At 44.0% G+C, this 22,234-nt stretch overlaps 1 protein-coding gene across 1 annotated transcript in view; it reads left to right on the top strand.

Moving 5' to 3' along the window:
* The first annotated feature begins 1,839 nt into the window (after positions 1-1,839).
* LOC118772509 (voltage-dependent T-type calcium channel subunit alpha-1I-like) overlaps positions 1,840-22,234 on the top strand; it is a 74,079-nt gene continuing 53,684 nt past the window's right edge. Inside the window, exons 1-4 of the mRNA XM_036520898.1 lie at positions 1,840-1,944; positions 5,035-5,168; positions 15,631-15,728; positions 22,099-22,234. The exon at positions 22,099-22,234 is cut by the window's right edge and continues 24 nt beyond it. Of these exons, the coding sequence (XP_036376791.1) occupies positions 1,852-1,944; positions 5,035-5,168; positions 15,631-15,728; positions 22,099-22,234 (461 nt within the window). The 5' untranslated portion in view covers positions 1,840-1,851. The remainder of the gene's footprint in view (positions 1,945-5,034; positions 5,169-15,630; positions 15,729-22,098) is intronic.

Consider the following 22,234-nt stretch of genomic DNA (forward strand, 5'->3'; position numbering starts at 1 on the left):
AGCATTGGCCGCAGCAAATGCGTATTCATTTGTGCTGTCACACTTGAAAATACTGGTTTTTTAAAGCTTTGGTTGGTGCTGCTGCTCTGTCCACTGTGTATTGCCTTTTCGTTAAACGAGTAAAACTGTCTCAGGGTATTACACTGAGTTTAGAATGCATGCAATCCAGTGTTTAATTAGTTTTCTAAACCCAGGACAGAACTTCTCTGGAAAGAAGGTGGGAAAATCAAATTTTACAATTGACAACCAGAGAATAATACAGCATACTACAAAGGGTACATTTTATCTGTGAACCTCACACTAAGACAGTATTCTCATCATTTTTATAGCAGTAATTAGCTAACAGAAAAATATCCCAGAAGGGAAAGACACAAATGAAGAGAAACAAGACAGAATGTAAGAAATAGATGAAGGGATGATGCATGCAGCTACAGTAGATATATGTTCTCAAGGTCACAGTGAATCACTGGAAAGCAACCATGTTATTTTGTGTTTAGGTTTGCCCAGAATGTCTTGCTAGTACTTGTACTTCATACTAGTGTTCTTATACATTGTGTGTGTATGTGTGTGTGTGTGTGAGAGAGAGAAAAAGAGACTGTATAAGATTTTTTTATCCTTTCTGTAATCCTTTCTGTTTATTCCTTCTTGCAATTTGTACTATAAAATCATAAGTATTGAAAAGAAAGTTTCACATCAAAACCAGCATAACCTCTGAACCCTTTGAGAGTGAGCCTTTGCCACCCTCCAAAATAATACAGTGAAGGAAGGAAGGAGGGAACCTTTTGTGTGTGTGTGTGTGTGTGTGTGTGTGTGGGAGAGAGAGAGATTTGAGGTACAACGATATGGAAAAATACTGTGATGGCAGGAAAAAGTATAGAATCAAGGCAATAAAGAAGATCTGTCCTTGTGGACATGCAAAATTGCATAATAAGTGTGGTCTACGGTTGCACTGATGTCATCCTCAGCTGTCATGAGCCATAAGGACATGTCACCAGACTGACCTCTTTGAGGATCAGACATCAACAGAGGACAAAACAATGTCTGTCGCCAGAGCCCAGCCCAATGCAGCCAGACCAGTCTACTGTCTCCATGTAGTATTCACATATTCCTAGATTTGTGATAGAGATGGACTGATATGCAAATTATGCAAATCCTATCCAACTTTTTTTCCAACCAGTGTCTAGTGTCTAGTCATAGGAGGAAAATGGCTCTTCCTGGAAATGGTCATTAATTACAATATGAAAGTGTGTTTCAGGGAATTGACTGAGGATTTATGATGTATCGCTTGTGCCACAAAGGTTTAGGACTACAAAAACATCAGACACCATTTTTTAATTTCCATACAGTTACATTAAATTGAAGCCACACCTGCAGCTGTCTCTGAAACAACCTAGGATAGGCTTCAAAGGATTCTAGGGCCCTGGATCCTTTTGCTTAGAGAATTTCAAATGAGTGCGTCTTTATATATGACACAAGGTTTACAAAAGCAAAGACCCCTGTACAAGTTGTTGGTGATCGGAATCATTGGTAATTACAAACAAAAGAATAGCAGCTGTCTCCGAGATAGTTTGATCTTTCGTAAGGGTGCTGCTTTGTTGTCATGGTTTTCAATGGGGTGAGTTTGCTGTGTGTGATATTTTTTTTGTTGTACTTTGACACATAAAAAGAATTGAAGGTGTTTGACTAAAGCAATGCTGTCGGGTCGCTTGTGAAGTCGTGACAGCATTTCAAAGCCGTGACATTGCAACAGGAGCCTGTGCGGTGTGGTCATGTCACAGTGCTGCTGATCCCTCCCTTTAGCCTGTGCTTCCTTGACTGTGTTTCCCCTCCACGTGGTTCGAGCGTGTCAGCATGATGGTGATCCTGCTGAACTGCGTGACTCTGGGCATGTACCAGCCCTGCGAAAACATCGACTGTTCGTCCGACCGCTGCCAGATCCTGCAGGTGAGCTGGCTCCGTGGTCCTGTGGGGTCATATGTTTCGGTCTCTTCATCTCTCTCCGTCTGCCTCCTCCCCTCCCCTCTCTCCCTCAGCCTTTCTCTCGCTCCCTAGCTCCGTCTCTCCACTTCTTTCTGCCCCAATCATCGTCTTTATCTGTCTTTGCCTCTTTTTTCCCACCCTCTGGTCTCGCTTTGCCTCTTCCTCTCTGTGAATGAATGTAAAATGCTGTTGGTGTATGAGATGACTCACTGGCATGTACCACTAATGACCTAATATGGATTAACCTGGCTCATGATATCTGCTTCCAAGGTTCCTGTTTTTGGTTCACAGTTTCCTTTCAGCGGTCACTTGGGCCTATTTGTGTTTAACCACTCAACACATATACATAAAGATCACCAAGCTCCATTTCTTTATGGAAGGCCTGAGGTCTTTGGAGCTAAAAACATTTTTCCTTTGTTCACTTATCCATGAAGAGAGACACTCACAATACATCCAGTTGTATCAGCAGCTCTGCAGCTGGCCCCCCAAGTACAGTCAATTCTTTGCATATGAAAGGCGGATAGACTAATCCAATTAATAATCTCTCCGGGATGTTTTACCTCTTAGACAGTTCCCGTTTGTGCCGCTGTTGGACTCTAGAGCCTGGATATACATTAAAGAGGCACACTTCAGTATGGGAGCGTGAGGCAATGGATCATCTCAGCGCTGCAAAGAATGCTCCTCGCCACTCATCACGCAGCCAAGCCATCTCTATCTGACGTCCCTTGTTATCTCGTGGGAGTGCACTTGTTCATGACTCATTAGCAGCGCTTGTCATAGCTGTTGCTCGCGTGCACGTTCACCAGAGGCTTTGTCGGCATGTGCAGTGTGACATCCTCTCTCTGGGCCTGGAGGGTGGTTGGGGGGGGGGAGGAGGTTGCAGGGGCCTTGGAGCCCCTGAGATTTATTTCTCTCCCTCAGGAGTTTTTTATATCCCTCCTCTCTGTGCCTAATGGTACATTCCCCTGCTTCCCCTGCTATACATCTGTGGGTTTACTGCACATTTCATAGTTTTATTGTTTTAGGATTTTTTTTTTCCTCTTTGTCACGTGCATCAAGAGATGCCGAGAATAACATTCCTAGTGTTCATACCCGATTGGCCTGTCATCGTTTGATCGGTCAGGGTTTTGATTTTGACTCAAATTATGGTTTTCTTTCTTAGTCCAATTAGTTGTTTTTTGTTCATTTAAGATTTGAAATACATAAACAAAGTTTCTTACTTTTGCTTTTTTTGTGGGAAGCCAAAAAAAGATACAAAAAAGAACTTTTTGGAATTTTTTTTTTATTCCACGAGTACTCAGGCAGTTTGCTGTCGTACACTATTGTTTACTGCACTGATTGTTGCTGAATGCTGGCACCTGGGAAATTGGCTTTGAAGAGCTCACGAGGCGGGGCTGTCAGCTCCTTTCACACGATCCGAACACCTGTACATTGTCAAGGTTTAAAGTTTCCAAAAATAAGGAGCGCATTCTTCCACACCAAAAAAAAAAAAAAAAAAAATTACAAAAAAAAAAAAAGAAAAGAAAAACCCTTTGAAAGTTTGTGAGACCCTGCATTAACATTCCTGTCATAATGAACCCTGATTCCCCCAGGACCGGGGTGGCTGAGATTTGTGAAATGTCAAAAGTGGCATAATTTACCGCGACTCTTTGCATCGCGCTCCTCCTGCCGCGTGGCTCTTTATAAGAGCCGCCGCCTGCTCGCCTTTGCCGGCCCTGTCTCTGCTTGTGACTGCCATTTGCCTGAGGTCAAGACACAGCCCCTCCGCCTGTGACTGCCATTTGCCTGAGGTCGAGACACGGCCCGTCTCGTCTCGTCCGACACACTGTGAGGAGATTCACAGTGGGGTAAATACGGTCATGGTTCAATGGAGGAAATTAGTCAGACACAAGAGGGGGTGTGAGAGGTTGATAAAAGTGATCAGAGTTACAAAGAAGGTCCGCAAAGGTGCCCTCTGTCCTGCACATTTGTATAATGTGCTGTGTGTTACGTGTCATGTACTGTCATGACTGGTTCCAGGAGCACATGGAGGATGTGTGGAGTCCCTTCTTGGTCCTGAAATTAACTCCATTACCCTAAACTGTGTCTCTGAGATTGCACACACAAACACACACACACACACACACACACACACACACACACTATGTGTTAGCTCCATATTGATCTTTGTCTGTGAATGCTCTCATACCCTCGCTACCATTTTCCCTCCCTGACATTCAAAATCTGCTGAACTGCTGGACAGTGAATTCTGACTGAAACTATTACCTGTGTCTCACACGATTTAATCTAATGTACTAACCACTGAGTAACCCCTCATGCTAACAGTCTCTCATGCTAATTAATCTAATGTATTAGCCACTGAGTAACCTTTCAGGCTAATTAACTCTCTGAGAAAAAAACTATAAAAAAGGAAATTGTAGCAGTCCTCCACAAAGCAAGTAAATATGTAAGTGGCCAGATATATCTGAAGATTGCCCTGCCTCTTAATTGCTAATTAGGGACAGATTTCATCAGCAGCAGTGGAGTGAAGCCTTTGAGAAAGCTATGGGCTGACAATCCATTTGTTGTTAGCTACCTGTTTTAAAGCTGTTTTGGATATCATCAGTGAATGCTTTTGGTTGTGTTTCAAATTAATGTTTTTTTTTCCTATTGGCAGAGTTCTGTTTACAGAATCAAGCCTGAAATACATTCTTCTGAGAGGGTGCATGGGAAAGAGAGAGAGCAAAACAAGAGAAAGAGAATGAAATCAAATCAAAACATTCAGCCACCATCTAATAACAGAGGCCAGTTTGAATGGTGTTTTGTGTCTGGGAGAGGTTTAAAACTTATTTGGCAAGAGCAACACTGCCAGTTCCTTTGTGGTAATACTTATCGATCAGGTCGGTTAAAGGATTGATACAATTCTAGCCCTCAATCTAATAAATCTAACCATTAACCCACCCGCCTATCTCAATTGCCTCAATTCTCAATTGTAAATTGAGAATATTTTCTGGAGCATTTTGAAGCTGGTTGCTTGTGTTTTAATTAATCCACTGTTGTATTCCTTTCCCCCAGGCTTTTGATGCCTTCATATACATCTTCTTTGCACTGGAGATGGTGGTTAAGATGGTGGCTTTGGGCATCTTTGGGCGTCGCTGTTACCTAGGAGACACCTGGAACAGACTGGATTTCTTCATTGTCATGGCAGGGTAAGGGCTGTTATATGACTCTTACAATAGCTGCCATGTTATGTTATTTAAATTGATTTTAAAACTCAATGATTGCAGTAGGTGTGTACTGGGTACATTTAACATGAATATGTTCAAATGACTCAAAAGGTCAACCAGGATCAACCGCTGTCAAGTCCCATATTTACACGGCTTGATTATGAAATAGATCTCATTTGATCTGAAACACTCTTTAGGAACCCCCTTGTATGACAGTCCTGTCATTGTTAATAATGGACATCACCAAAAGAGTGACTGTTGAATGGCAATACCAGTGCTCTTGTGTAACATATGTGTATGGTTTTTCCTTGAAATAATTTACTTTGTGCAGGTCTTCAGGTCGATAGCAGTATTTTGAACAGTTTGTGTGAATGTGCATGGTACTGTCTGCAGTGAGTTCTGACACTGTAGTGGGGAAACAGCTTATGGTGCAAAGTTTCCAAATCCTGCGAACTGCAGTGGTAAAAACTGGTGTTCTGCACAAACAACTTGCTGTTTGTCCGGGGCTATACTGTTAAATGGGAGACTTGGAACGCATGATGCCGCAGCTTCTAAATTAATCCCAGCTTTAGAATTGACTCCCTGCAGTGATGTTGCTGCACGTCGAGCACAGACATCGGGGAAGCGTGTCTGAAAGCTGTGCTGAGAGCGCATTATCAGGGTGGTTGGAATGAAGCTTCCTGCGCTCTGAGCAGTTACGAGCCCGCCGGAAAACCGGCAAAGTCAATTGATTAGCGGGTTGCGAAAGCGACATTTCTTTTGCGGATCAGCGAGGAGCTTGTCCTTTTTGGTGGCCTCCATTTTAACCTGTGGCTTTTCGCAGCCCTGGAGAGCGCTGTCACAGCGGAGAGTGCATTACACATGCATGAGCAAGCGCTCCTCCGACAGCAGTCCTATCAACCTCTAACCGTGCCTGCCGATTGATTCATACTTCATATCCAGCGCCTCACAGGCAAATGCACAATCCTAATTACGTCAACATCCGCCCACAACAAAGCCAAGAGCAGAGAATGCGCAATGCTGCATGAGTGGCATCTTCTGCTGTTTCTTCTGTTGAAGTTATTGGGAACACATACAGGATGTCTGTACCTGTGAGCTGATAAGGGAAGGGACATGGCATTGTATTAGTCTTTCATTTTCACCTCTGCTTCAGTGTATGGAGTAAGGAGTGAATGCTTCAGTTTTTGAAGGAGAGGGGGGGAAGAATATAAAAGGAGGGGCTTGTTAGTGGAGGAGAGAGGACTGAATCAAGATGGAGGCATACTACTTGCTTTAGCTGATCAAAAGTGTGATAGGTTGAGTGTCTAAACTGGACATGTACAGAGAGAAAGAGAGAGAGAGAGAAAGAGAGAGCGAGAGAGAGGTTGAGAGTAAGATGCAATACTAGCAGCCCAGCTGTGAAATACTGTGCGGCCGAATGAACTTTGACCTGCCACAGGCTGAGGGAGATTGAGTGACACAATAAGAAGGCACCTCAGTCACACATGAAACACTTCAGACTGAAAAGAGGTCTCAGTGCTGACAGCTGTATCAGCTCACATTTAGTGTGTTGGAGGTAGGGTGTGTTTTTGTATGTGTTCTGCAAAAAGGTTCTGCAAAACAGCAGCATTTCAGGTAAATAATGATTTTGTTCAGCTGAATTCCTGGAGGCCAAAGTGCTTCTGTGGTTTTATCTCGGCAGTGGCTTCAGGGCTTCACCAAGGGAAGAGGGAATTGCTTTTGTCCGCGTAGCATGGATGGACATGAACCGATTTAACTCCGACTAGCATTTGCTTGACCGGGTCACTAACTGAGCTGCTCCGTCAGGTGCAGGGAAGATAGTGGAGGACTGGAAGACAGTATGTAACAGCAGTAAGCCAAGCCATGAGGAGTGAGGAATGGTGGGAGACAGAGAGATTTAAAAGGACTTAAAAGGATCCCTGTCTGTACCGGTCCCTCAGTGGTGGAATGAACTTCCCACAGGGGTCAGGACAGTGGAATCACTGGCCATCTTCAGACGCAGACTGAAGACCCAGCTCTTCAGGCTGAATCTTGGTTTCACCTCTATCCCCATCCCCTAACATCTGCTACTGGTAGCACTTACTGTTTATTTTACATGTAATATTGTGATGTGTTTTGGATTCTGTAATCTAATGACTGATGTATTGTAGCATACTTGGCTTCCCTTGTCTAGTCAAGTTGCACAAGTTAACTTGCGGTGGTGCTTGAATAGTATCATGCTCACACTCACTGGTCTGGGAGTGTTGTTAGTCTGGTCGGACACTGTTGCTCATTCAAATTGAATGGATACACTTCTGTTCTTCTGTGATGGAGGTCTCTCTGGAGAAGAGCGTCTGCTAAATGAATGTACTGTAAGGCAATGTAAAAAGAGGAGAAGAAAAGAGGGAAAGATGGAGAAAAGAGTAAAACAGGTGTGACATTATAGCCTGATATATCTCTAAGCAGTGTAAGCTGGTGTTTGGAGGTGCAACCAAGCGAAAGGAGGCAGAGAATTCCAGCCATATCCATAGCAGGTTTAGCAAACTGGATGGGTGTTTATGTTAATATGCTGTGGCGCTGCGGCTGCCGATTGCCTCGTGGCTTTGATCAGAGTGACAGCGTGCATGTGCGCTTGTGCGTGCTTAGGTGGGCGAGGGACAGAAAAGCCACTAACCCTGTTTTCTGTTTCAAGGAGTCATTAAATTAGCATTGGAATTAGTCTTGCTTGTGGTGAAATGTGAAACTGCCTTATGAAATCATATCATGACAGTCCCTCAGAGGGACAATGCCGTGGGTGTGTTGGGGCAAAGGCCAGAGACCGAATTTCCCTCTCAATGAGGAGACTGCCACACTGTCACTCCTCAGTGGCTGCATTGTAAATGGTTCCATGGTTTACCATGATGTTTTCTGTAGGCACAGTGCTGATTTGCATGGCAGGAGCAGACACCGGAGCAGGGTCGTGCACAGCTTGGCGAGGAGAGAGATGGCATACACAAACTAAAGAAGACTCACAGCGCAAAGGACGACTCTCACCTCTCTCCCCTTCCCTCTCCTCTTTTTCTCTCCTTTCCTCCATCCCTCTCTTGCTGCCAGTGTCATTCCTGTCTTCCATCTCTCCTTCCTTTCTCCCACAGTTGCTTCCCCCTCTCCTTCCTCTGCTTTTCAGTATCTCTTGTCTCGTTTCTCTCTCTACTCTCCCCCTTCTTTCTTTTACCATCCTACTGCAGTTATTTTCTTTTCCTGCAGTATTTCCCCAGTGGTGTGTTGATGGGCTCTCTCTCTCTCTCTCTCTGTTGCTCTCCTCTAGCCTGTGTGGGGCAGGTGAATCTGAGTGCCTGTCTGGGTAGCATGCGGGTGTCTACACACCAGCTGCTCCTACTGCAGTGCTCTGCCCCCTGGGTCCTCTGACTCTGCCCACCTCCCTCTTGTTTGATACTGTTTCAGATGTGTCTGGTTTTGAACTAAAAAGGAAGAGAAGATTGCATTGGCAGGAGGGTCCTCCCCAGCATTGGACCAGTCTCTGACCATCTGCCCCAAAGCTTGGATTCAAATTTGAGCTCAGGCTCAGGGCTCAAACTAAGGGCTGATTTTCTGATCATAAAGACAGGAGTGTCCCCAGCACTGGAGTAACCTCTGACCTTTGACCTCAAGGCTCAGACTCATGTTAAGGGCTCAAAGCTAATATAAGGTTCAGCATTTTGGGGAAAAATGTGCTGCTTCTAAATGCTGACCATTTAGGATGCTCAATTTTGAACTAGAGCCGAATCACCCCCTCCTGTCCAAGTAAGGCTCCCAAAAGGTGTGCCCCCCTCACACATGCGGTTGATCGGTATATTTTACTGCACCCCTGCTCTGAGGGCTCCCTCCCGGTATTTCACATCGGCTCTAAAACTTCCTAATGCACATCCCAGCGAGGCTGTGTTCTTAGACTGGTTTTGATTAGTCTCGCTCAGATTGAACTCCGGGGTGCTCTGTGACAGCCGCGATGACGGATGACAGTTCTCTCGGGCTGCGCTCCAGGCATGCCTGTGTCACGGGCCTCCGCATCAATCCCGGACCCTGACACGCGGCAGCGCCCAGAGCACCAGCGTTCCGTGTTCACCGGCGACACGGATTTTATACCTGTCGCAACCTTTATGGGTGTGTTGGAGGGGATCCAGTTAGTCTTAATGGTCAAGTTTTGTTCGAGGTGCACTTTGTCGGCGTCCGGCACAGAACGTTCCAGAGCTGCAACCTGAGGCCTGAGTCAGGCGGACTGGGCCAGTGTGACCTCAGAGGACCGGGAGGCGCTCTGCTTCCGAGACTCAGGCATCATGCTCCCATTGCATTACGTTATTACATTACATTATTGGCATTTAGCAGACGCTGTTATCTAGAGCAACTTACATCAGTTACAAGATTTTTTTTTTTTTACAGTGTTAGCCATTTATACTGCTGGATATTTACTGAGGCAATTGTGGGTTAAATACCTTGCCCAAGGGTACAGCAGCAGTGCCCCTGTGGGAAATCGAACCGACAACCTTTCGGTTAGGAGTCCTGCTCCTTAGCCACTATGCTACACTGCTGACCCACTGACCCCCTCGAACCACCCAGCAGGGGTGTGTCCGGGGGGGAGGACAGCTCAGGTGACATGGCTGCAGCGGAGAGGCACAGAGGCCAGGCTTCTGCGGACACACCCTGGCCGCGTGTGCACCCCTCTAACGCCAGCCAATGCCGCTGTAAGCATCTCAGCTCATTGGTATCACCTGCCGCTCGCGTGCTATTACATTATTCTTAGAGCTGACCTTTTCTGTTCCCGCCTACACCTGCCCACCTAGTGTGTGTTTTTGTAAATGAACGAGCGCAATCTCTCCCCGTGTGACGCCTGCGTGTGCTCAACAGTGCATGATGGGTACCTGATGCCTGAGCCTTTGTTATTCCTTTTATAGAGAGATTACAGCTGAAAGACTGTGATGATTAATTCAAATTATTTATGGATGTGGTGTATGGCAGAGGAGGTATATCATTCTTTATTTTTTAGCGTTGGCTATGGATGACATGTGAAGACTGTACTACTTATAGGTGCTTGGCATAAACAAAACAAAATGCTATCCATTCAGTCATTAAATTTTCAGGTTGTGTGGTTATTTCTGATGTGGCTTGTCTATCTTTTTTCTTTTTTGAATGCTTTTTTATTTTTTTATTAATATTTTCCCAGCATTGACACCCCGTCTCTCAGACCATCTAATATTTAGACATAAATCTTCTTCAGCTTTGTTTTCAGTGTCTGCAGATGAGCATCAGTGTGAGGATGACAACATAGGAGACGTATCCTTGCCTGTGCTTAACTCGCCTAGGCACCGGGCTGACTTAATTTAATATGCTGGTTTGGCCAGTGTGCTGTACTTAGGTCAGCTCTCTGCGAAAGCTGCTCCAGCTCATCTGAAGTGCAACTAACCTCAGGCTAAAGCAGGGCGGCAGATATATGCCTTGGAGGCAGTGAATGTTCCGGGGGCTTGAATTCCACGTGGTCATGGAGGGAATTAGAGAGGAAGCTGGGGGGGGTGCTGTGGTGGGGTGAGCCGATCCAGTTCTGCATGTTGGTTAATCCGCTGATACCTGTGTGTTTGTTGTGATGCGGGAGAATTCTGATCACATCTCTCTCCTCCTCCTGCGCACTGCCTTCCTACAATAGCAGGGCTCACGTGTGGTGACTGAGTGTACAGAGGGTACACACTCTCCCTGTTAATCCCCCTGTCGTGCTGGGAAGAATAGAGGAGAGATATCTCTCACTGCAGACCCGGCTCGCACCTCCCTCTCAGATGCTCCCTCTGTTCTCTGCCTGCTTCCACTGCTCTGGATTAACACCTCCCAGAGAGGAAGAGAGAGAATGGGAGAGAGAGGGAGAGAGAGAGAGAGAGAGAGAGAGAGAGAGAGAGAGAGAGAGACAGAGAGAGAGAGAGAGGAAGAAAGAGAGAAAGAGATGGGATGAGGAGGAAGATTTTTGGAAACAGGCAAAGAAACAGGCACATGCGTGCAGGCATGCATACACACACACACACACACACAGAAAATCCATGCTGTCCGTCAGTGAATACAGGCTTTCCACATTAAACAACAGTTTCTCTCTACCTACCTCGGGGAACACACAAACAGAAGAGAAAAGCACTGAGAAAGCCACCAAAAGGAAAAGTGAAAAGGACTGAACAATTAAGTAAGAGCCTGTGGGCAGGTAGCTAATTGTTATAAGAAACACTTGAGTTGATTGATGCGGTCTTAAACACCTGATGGTAGTTCGGAGGAGAACACATTAAAGCTGTCTGTATCTCACCACTCTGCATTTTCCTCTGCTGTTATTTGTAATTCAATTAGTGCAGTGGGAGAGGGAAGATATGCTTATGCCAGAGGCCCGCTGCAGTCTGTTGCATGTGCATTCGAACTTTGGTCACTGTTAACCAACCACATCAATTTTCTACTTTCTCTCAAGGGGAGCTGGGAATTTAAAATAACCAGCATCATCAGATAGTCGGGGGACCACTGGCTGTCAGCATGTATTTTGTTCGCTCATATCCTCTACAGCTGAGTTTATGTTCCAGTCTATGAATGCATGCACTAGTGGCTAGGGCCATGGGACCGTAGCAGTGTGTGCAGCTGTATTTATATTATAGCTGATGTGTGATGCTGTAACTGCTCAAGCATCTAGCAGGATGCTCTACCCAGAACTTTTCTTCTCTGATGTAAAATGCATAAATGTCTTGGAAGCTGCACGGGTCTCTGTGGTGGGATGTGTACAAGCTGCGGACGAACGTGAAGCCCCATAACCCAGCTGTCTCACCACTCGGTCCAGACTTTGACAGTGGTCACATGTGGCCAACCTCAAACCGGTGCGCACATGTGTGAATGGGGGGGAGCGAAACAGAGGCATTGTTAAAAATCTCACACCCTGCTGAAATATGAAACAGGAGGGCATAAGAACAAAGGAAATTTTACTTAGGAGAACATGCCATTCTGTCTGTGAGTCTGTGTATAGTGTAGAGTGTATCTGCACTGCCTAGTCAGGAAGGGCCTCATCTTGCACTACCAGTCCTCATAACACACACGAGGAAGGACAGAGGGGGGATCAGAGGGACGGGCAGGGACAAGGACAGTAACACGTCGCTAGTCTTTAATGGCCTGTCGGACTGTCTGTCTGCCTGTCTGCCTGACCAGCTGGAAAGAGTGTCTATGTGCTGTTGAGGGTCCAGATCATTATTGCTGTGGACATAGGAGGCAGCTGCTGTTTAGAGGAATCTTATTTTCATTGATCTGGTTAAATCTTTTACAAACAGACCGCAGTCACGAAGCTCCTAAGCTATTCTCAATTGTGTTTTATGCAATAAAACTCTTCATGTGACCGTGTGTGTATTCAAGTGTGTGCGCATGTATGCGTGTGTGTCCAATGACCTGCATATATTACAGTGTTTTCATTTCTTTGTAACAGAATAGGATGAATATGTGAGCTCAGTAAATCTTATTTTTCTCTTTGAGAGCAGGCCTTGTCCTGCAGGTGTGTATGGAATGCTTAGTTTTATTGTATAAATTAGGGTTTTATTGAGGTGTGAGGCAAATGTGATTGAATCAAATACAATGCCATTTGGTTATCACTTGATAAAGTATATTGTTTTATTCCTTTGCCAGCTTTTCAATGACAAATATGTGAGTGCTTTTTCTTCTTTATGTAAAAACCCTATTTTGGAATTTTCAGCTCTATACTTTAGCTGGCTCTTCCCACCATGACAACGTCTGCAATCTCACAGTAGAGCTGAGACTAGACAAATGCAATCCTTCCACACACCTGCACTCAGCCGAGGGCAATTTCATTGAAAGATAGACACTGAAGATAGATGCTACTCTGCTGACATTGCCTGAGCAACTGGCAGTCACCTGACGAGGGTGCCTTTGAGTTGTGAGATGAGTGACCCTTGCCTATTCTCAGCAGAGCAAAGCCAGTATGTTCTGCCACTTCGGGTTCTCAGTTATTGTTGGCTAATGACACAGCTGGGATCAAAGCCAGGCCGTAGATCTCAGCTCACACTCAGAGTGAGCACCTTAACCACTGAGCTACTCAGGAACCCCAGGATTTTCATCTTTACACAGCTTGTGTGCAGTGTATCACTGTCAGCATTATAAAACTCTTTCTGTCATTAAGGAATTAGAGCTGGTAGTTGGGTAATATCTATAGAAAACACTTAGCCACCTGAAAACATATTTTCGAGGCAGAAGGTGAACATGAGTCAGTCTCCTACACAGTGCTGTGGTAACAGAACTGGTACACACACACGCTTTATTAAATCCACAAGTGTGATACATAAGAATAATATGGCAATACAGCATTCCCAACAATAAGAAACAAATAAGACACAAATAAGGGAAGGTTAGCGAGTTATGCTTTTGCAGCAGAGCTGGGATGCATTCTTAAGAAGTAGGTCTTCCTTCTATGGCAGACGCTGGCCATCAGCTCCGTTGTAGTCATGGTTATACTGGAGGGGTTGACTGAGATGGTATGTAAAATGCATTGCGCAGAGCTGATTTTGTAGCTGAAGTAAACAAAAGAGAGAGCAAGTGAAGGGAGACAGACACGGTATGTGATGAATCCACAAAAACTCAGGTACCCTTCCAAAAACCCTTCCACACGCAGCCCATGTGTAGCCTCTCAAATATTTATGAACATCTCGGGAAGGTCTCAGATTAGAAGCGCCTGTTCAGGGTTTATTTTGCCTGCACCTGAAGCTCGTTATATAACCTTGCTGATGGAGAAAAATAGAGAGCTCTAAAGTTTTTTGTGTACTATTGCTTTAGAGCTGCAATCTCAATTTGATGGCAGTCTCAGATGGCCTAAGCGTCACCAAACTCTATTCCTCTTATACATCCATATAGTCCTGGGGATTTCGTCTTCTCTTATGTTGCGAAAATGTTACAGATTACTATTTGAACTGAAACATTTCACTCAAATGACATCGAGCAGGGTTTGGTATTGTTTATCTGTTTTTTTTTCCTTTTTTTGGAGTGGGGGGAATGCAGTTTTCAGGGGAGTCTGTAGTATTTATTTTCTTCCTTGCCACATTGACGAAGATGGATTATATGGACAACTGTATACTGTGTATTACAACATGAAATGTCACACTGTCATGACTATCGCTGGACTGGATTGTACAATTGAATTGGATAACGGTAAGTTGCAAAGTGATGTGGTCCATCAAAGTAGAAATGCAAAGTCAGACATGAATGTCAGGACATTCAGTTCCGACTAAAGCACACTTTCTCCAGTTTAATGTTTGGAGCAGTTTTAAGTCCTTGCCACCTGTTCCTTCATAAAATTTTCACTGAGTTGTCAGCTCCTGAGAGACAGTCTTCATTGTGTTTGAGGTCAATTTTCTCAGTGTCCATCACCAGCCCTTAGATGCTATCTGTGTGGCATGCAGCTCCATATGAGAGAGACTTCCCAAGTTGGTGCAGAATACAGCGAAGGAGGCACTCATACAAAATGCCCTTGTTTTTTTATGCCTGAATGCCCAGCGATCATCAGCCATTTCCACTAACTCTGTATCGCTGCGTGTCCGAGATCATTACCTCCTCTTATCTGCATGCAATCTATATGCAGGTATCACACGACTCTGCCTGGTGGAGTAACTGCCAGCCGCTGAAGTCATATATAAATGCAAAATTGTGCAGTGATGCATTGTTCCCCTCCACATTATCTCCGCCATACGTTATTTCCATAGTCCCAGTTTACCCTCCGTGCAGGTAATTATTTTCAATGCTGACTAAATCCCCAGGGCTTCCTCTCCACAGAGGGGGAGCGCATCACTCTAGGCACAACAGGTGTGCCTTTAAGCGGGAAACAGGTCAGGCTGAAAGCACAGGCGAAGCACATCTTTCTCTCTGACAACAGAATGCCTTTATCCAGGTTTCTGACTCGCAGTCTATATCAGACTTAGCAGCATGCTACTTGTACTGTACAAGTCATTAGTACTCACCACAATAAGCAGGTGTGCATAATTAGTAATCATTCTTCAGGGGAGTACAGTGTGCATGCTGGGGAAAGGGGTTGGTCATGCTAGCTATTTTATGCCGACATCACAAGCACAGGGAAACAAGGAGTTTCAAGGAATAGAACAGCGATTATGCCCAGAGTAGAGATCTAAAAGGGACAGTTTTAGATTTTAAGTTTAGTGCCAAGAAAGGACAGATTGAAATGAAAGAAAACACACATGGCTCAGACAGAGAGTATTGAGTATTTATATACTGTCACAGCTTTCATGCTGACAGCTTTTGGAGAATGTGGGGTCTGTAGAAAGTGAAATCAACTTGGACAGTGCCTTGCTGGACAGTGTCAGTGGGAAGCTGATGTGTGTAGAGAGCATGATGCGTTGTTAGAATGCATTTTATTAGGAACCTTGTGTGTGCTGTACTTCCTCACCAACGCTGTGTGTGCCTTTGTCCGTAGGATGGTGGAGTACTCTCTGGACCTACAGAACATCAACCTTTCCGCCATCAGGACAGTGCGAGTACTTCGACCACTCAAAGCCATCAACAGGGTGCCAAGTGAGTCCCTCCTTTTGACCGTCAGTCCCAGATTGATTTCTTATTTATTGTGCCTGTTTTGGGATTCTGTATGAATTACCATACAGTGCACAGTTATGGGTGTAGTTTTGTGTGTGCACATGGTGTGCATGTATAATTTGTATTCATAAAAACCCATACTACAATTTCCCCTACACACAGTACATGCCTAACAGTATTGTGTGGATGGATAGTGATGATGATGTTTTTCTTATGGCCACATGCAACTTTTTCCAGTTAAAGCATGCTCAGTATAAGTATGCTAGAGATGTTAAGCATTTGATGTGTCCAAAGTTTGCAACAAATTTTAGTTCTATGTGCTGTCTTATTTTTTGGACTATCCTCAGGTTCTATGCCTTCAGGGTCCTTTGGGTTCCACTGCTCCACTTGAGGCTAATGTAGCGCTGTATAACAATCATAGACATTTTTTTTGCACAGTTTCAATCAGGCTCATAATTACTAGTGTTAAACTCACAGCAGCATAAATTAAAACCTAGCAATCCTTCGGACAGTCTTTGCACGGTCATCATCACTAATGGAAACCTTGAAAAAAATATTTTTCTAATTGCTTCCTCAGTGGATGGGTTAGCTAAAATGCTAGTGCTCAGTCTGGAGAATTGTTCCTGATCTTGAACAATTTGAACATATTACATTTGCACACAGATGAGAAGTAAATATCATATTGAAAAAAAAACTGACACTATTATTGCACTTGAATACAAGTACTACTAATGCAACTTGAAAACGTGCAGTATGTGCAAACATGGAGGATGAGACGTGAACATGCAAACACCTTTTCTTCCCCTGAAACTGAACCCAACTGAAGACTACATTATTACCGCTGTTACTGCTTTATTACCACACCATTATTACAGCAACTGATGGACAAACCAATGAATACTCTTCTAGCAATTACAGCAGATATGCTCAAATAAAAAGTTAATGTATTATGCATGTACTAATATCATGGAAGCCAGCAATATAATTTAAATATTAAAAGTTGCATCAAATGAACGACCCTTTATAAAACAGGTTTCCTGCTAGATACAGTTTTTTTTAAGTGAATCCATTCAGTTAATATTTAGAAGCTATTGCTTCCATGAAATCGTATAGTACAGCCAAATGAAAGCTTTTAATAAGTGGTATCTATATATAAACATGCACAACATCTGGAGCCGTGCTTAAGGGGTATTTTTATCTTAGCTTGCACTTCCAATAACATGTGTCGTAGGTTTACTGTTCTATTACAGGTAATGGCACAGAAACATTTTCACTTATATTCAGAAATAGTTTTAAGAGGAACCGTTAAACATCTTCCACATCAGAATTCAATTAAAGTGCATGAGCTATTCAGTTGTTATATGTGTGCCATTTAATTAATTTACCAGTATTTGAAGGAGACCCTTTATAGAATTCGAATCAATCTCCACTGTAATTTAGTCGGAAATCATTTTCCTCGCGTGCTGGCGCAAACGATCCCTTATTACCTTTTGAAACAATTGCAAACGCAAACAATCGCGTTAGTGCCCCAACCCCCCCCCCCCCCCCCCCCCCCCCCCCCCCCCCCCCCAGTCTTCGGCGGCTCCGCTCCTATACAGTACCTCATGAAATATTCATGGCGATTTGCTTTAGATTTTCTCCTCTGAATTTCGCGCTAACAGGTAATTTTCCAGCTCTGCCACAGGTGTAATTGAATGTGCACGACTGACCTCCCGTCAGGGCGGCCCCGGCAGCCCCGCCTCCCTGTGTCTCCGTGCATCTGTGTCTGTCTCTGTGGCTGATTACTACAGGAGGGCAGAGTGGAGCACAGGCCGGGCTGCAGGCGTCAATGCACAATGCCGTGATCAGGGGTTGCTGATAAGACTTTATGAACCAAATTTAAGCATGTGTGTGTATATATATATATATATATATATATATATATATATATTTTTTTTTTTTTATTTTGCACACTATTGTTGTGTAATACTTGCATTGATTTGAATGTATTTGTGTCTGCTCCTTCATGACACACTTATACGCATTTGCTAATTATTTAGAATGCAGTTGTGGTTTATAATACTGTATGAAGAATTTAGAGGTGTAAATGAAAGAAAGTGTGTAAATGAAAGAAAGTGTACACATTCATGTATATAATGTATGTATATGTGTAATAGTGGCAAAAATCAGGTAAACGTTAATGCTAAAACGTTACAGAAAAACATAGGCACTGGTCTGTTATACTTATATTTATGCTATATTTCTTAGTTACTGCTTGGTGTGTGTGCACACAATACAAATACAATGGGGATAGTCGAAATGTGATCCTTGCTGAAGACAGCTGAGAGGAATGTAAGCTCAAGTGTCAGCACTTAAATGTAAGCACACACAAGGAAGAAAGAGCGAGAGATTTACTGAGCATTCTAGACTTTAGCAGTTAGACAGACACCTTGTGATGGACGGATAGAGCACTAGATTTATAGTGGTCTATTAAGATACAGCTGTTAGCTGGAAAGAGAGCGAGAGAGAGGTTGGAGAGAGAGAGAGAGAAAGCAACGCAGGCCTCTCTCTGTCATGTGGATTACCACTGATGCCTGCTGTTTCTCTTATAAAACTCTGAAACATGACATCTATGTTCCAAATCTTGTCATATTGTTTCATGTACCAAAGCCCTGTGAGAATCACAGAGCTCATAGGATTATCAAGGATGTTCTGTAAACCTAATCAGAACCCTGAGAACAGGTATTGTGGCAGATTTATTTGTCTAACCCCATGTGATTGATCTTTGGTAGCTGCTACCCCCCCCCACCCTTCCCATGAAAGTGCACACACAGAGAGACTAAATATTTATCAGAGACGTACATGCAGTATGTCACTCCATAAAAGTGTGGAGCCTCGGGTCGAACCTGGAGCAGTCAGAATGAGCAGAGACAGAATGAGAGGAAGGACAATATGTTTACAGTGATGGATAGAGTGAGACTGGATGGGAGGAAGGAAGCAGGGGACGTATGAAGAGAAAGGGTGAGACAGACGGTGGGACTGGGTGGAAGAGGGAAAAGTAGGACGTTGTATAAAGAGTGACTCTCTCTCTCTCTCTCTGTATCTCTCTCTCTCTCTCTCTCTCTCTCTGTATCTCTCTCTCTGTATCTCTCTCTGTATCTCCCTCTCTCTCTCTCTGTATCTCTCTCTGTATCTCCCTCTCTCTCTCTCTGTATCTCTCTCTGTATCTCCCTCTCTCTCTCTCTCTCTCTCTCTCTCTCTCTCTGTATCTCTCTCTCTCTCTCTCTCTCTCTCTGTATCTCTCTCTCTGTATCTCTCTCTGTATCTCCCTCTCTCTCTCTCTGTATCTCTCTCTGTATCTCCCTCTCTCTCTCTCTCTCTCTCTCTCTCTCTCTCTCTGTCTCTCTCTCTCTCTCTCTCTCTCTCTGTATCTCTCTCTGTATCTCCCTCTCTCTCTCTCTCTCTGTATCTCTCTCTCTCTCTCTCTGTCCCTCTGTATCTCTGTTGATGTTTGAAACCAGCTTCCAGTTCAAATCAGCTTTATTCGAACAGCGTACATTGTGTCACCGTAGCATGTACATATCAAACAGAAGAAGCATTACACAGTTTCTTATTCTGTCTCGTCACCTACCTCTATTGCTCAATTAAATTGCTTTAAATTATAATGAACTGCTGTTGGCAAAACAATAAATTCAGAATTGCCAAAGCCATTACGACACATACAGCAACGATAACCTTAAGCAGTGAATCTACATTTGCCATTTCCATAGTTGTAATAGGCTTAATCCCATTCTTGTGCAAAATTGATTAGTGATGCTTCCACTCTCACATATATAAAAATTAGTCTTAAAATGTCATCACGGGCACTGTAACTGATAGGTGTGCCATGTGCAGGACCTCAGGGGCACCTGTTTGTTCAGTGGTGTGCAATCCCTGCTGTTTCAATCAAGTCCACTGGAGTTCTTAAGACTGGTTTCAGAATACTTATAACCACAACCATTTGGCCATTTGGGGAAACGGGATTGAGAGTGTTAATAACACATCTTCCTCTGTCACAGAATAGCTATTTAATGTCCCCTTTCTTTATTTAGATGCATATAAAAGAAGCAATCCTTCCTTTTATTAAACCCAATTTTCGAAAAGCCGCTTCCCTGAAGAGTCCAAGATTCCATTCTGCTTGAAGGCAGATGCACTGACACATTACCGTGGAAAGAAGAGACAGTGTGATTTGAAGAGACATGTAGTCTACACTCAAAAGTCTCTTCCTTTTAAAAAATATGTACTTTACTTTTTTTTTTTACATTAAATGAGAGGTGCTAAATCCTTTGCCTGCCCTCTGTGGTAAATTTAGTTTGGTAAATTTAACTTCCACACTGAAAGTTTCTCTTCCACTGATGTCGTCTTTCACTTTCTCTTGAGTGGGGCTTCACTCCATTAAGTCTTTAAAGTTTTCACACCCTGCGAGCCTGTACCAAGGCTAGGCCAATGTGTTAACACTGCCCCTTCCTACCAGGGAGAAATCTGTCAACTCAAAGCGTCACCACCTTTGCTGAAGGCCCAAGTGGGGAATTTGAAACAAGGGCAAAACTTCAAGTCTTACTGCAAAATAAAAGTGTCAGTGCATTGCATCAACAACCATAGAAGCCCTTGCATTGGATGAGGCTGCCTTGCAAAGCCCCTGTCTCCCTCAGTTCTCTGTCACAGTGCTCTCTCTCTCTGTTCTCCCGCAGCATTCCCTTCTGCATTCTTCTTACATTTACATCCATTCTTCACTGTGGATGTCATCCAATGCGCTAATCGATGACTTCAAGGAGAACGTTTTGTCTAAAAATGCAAAAAGCAGGCAATTACAGACCTCAGCGTTTTCCTCCAAAGCTGCTGATGGCGGATAAGTGCCTTAATTTTTGGTGGCAATGTAATGTTAAATGTAAAAGATGTCTGCCTGCAACTAGTTTGTACGACGTCAAGTGTAAGTTGCTCCTTTGGAACATCAACATTCTCTCGCGGTGCTCTCTCTCAGCACTCAGTGGTCTCTCTCAGTGCCCCATCTAAGCGTTCTGTCTCAGTTCTCTCTCAGTTCTGTCTCAGCAGTGCAGTGATTTCTCTAAACGTTCTCTGTCAGCATTCTATCTGAGCATTCTCTCCCAGCGCTCCGTCTGCTCTTGCAGTGTTCTTATTCTCTCCCAGGCCTCTCCCAGTGCTTGTAGGGGTCTGTGCTCTCAACACACTCCCTCAGTCTTTTCTTTCAGTCTCTCAATGAATCACTGCAGTGTTAGTGTACTGTAGTGTTATGACCAAGCTTTACTACCCCAACAAGCACACACACATACACCACCAGCACCAAAACCACCGCTGTCTTATGCACGCAGTGCGCTAACAATACCTTACCTTGTTCAGTCTGCCTAAATGAGTACCCTTTAGTGTCCCCACTCAGGGCTGATGGTCTCCAGAGTCATACTTCATTAGAGACACCATTACCAACTACTCTGCTTACTCAACACCGTGATTATCTTCTATTACAAATTTATTGGAATTAAAGGGCAGTTGTTAGGAGATAATACAGTGTCGGTCATCTAGGTGGGTATTGGCAAAGAGCTGTAACATTCTTCTGATAGGAGGAACTGAGACTCCTGTACACAAAAACAACAATATGAAGGTGTTGATTCCTTCATATTCCATCTATAAACCTTGTGTACGTTTAGGAAATACATATATAATGTAATATAACAATACTGGGCTTCAGGCATAGTTTCCCTGTCTCAGTAACATTTGTTGGTAAGTCATGTTGTGTTCTCAGCTGAACAGTGTTTCTCCATTAGCCACTGTTGAACTTCTAAAATGTAAGTCTGCAGTCACAGAATTTTCAAAGCGACTTAAAAACACATGAAATAAAACACATTTTTCCTTTCACTCTTTCCCTATGTGACCCCGCCTGCACAGTTCAAGAATGTATTGCACAAACACTTCATAAGTGCAATTGGAGGGACTGCGCCCTCAGAGAGACAGGGGTCAAATGTGGTGTCTTCTTAGTCACAGCAAATTAAGTGCTGCCATCATGTTTCTGACGAGCAATGGGTATTTAAAAGGAGCCATCCTAGAGCAGTATGTTTGTAGTTGTAATCAATAAGCACTGAGCTTCAAAATGTCAAGAAGAAACACCACACAACTTGATCAATAGCAATGGAATATTACGGAGAGTGTTAAACCTTTCTGAAATGTCTTTATGATTATCATCATATTCATCGATTAGAACAACTCACACCATCCTTTGATTCAATGCATCATTCTGCCATCGTTTTACCAACTCCCGCATTCCTCTTTCTTCTGTGTGTGTGTGTGTGTGTGTGTGTGTGCGCGCGCGTGCGTGCGACAGGTATGCGAATCCTAGTGAATCTGCTCTTGGACACCCTCCCAATGCTGGGCAACGTGCTGCTCCTCTGCTTCTTCGTCTTCTTCATCTTCGGCATCATCGGAGTGCAGCTGTGGGCGGGGCTGCTGCGAAACCGCTG

This window comes from Megalops cyprinoides, chromosome 1 (assembly GCF_013368585.1).
Source record: "Megalops cyprinoides isolate fMegCyp1 chromosome 1, fMegCyp1.pri, whole genome shotgun sequence".
In the NCBI taxonomy this organism is placed as follows: domain Eukaryota; kingdom Metazoa; phylum Chordata; class Actinopteri; order Elopiformes; family Megalopidae; genus Megalops; species Megalops cyprinoides.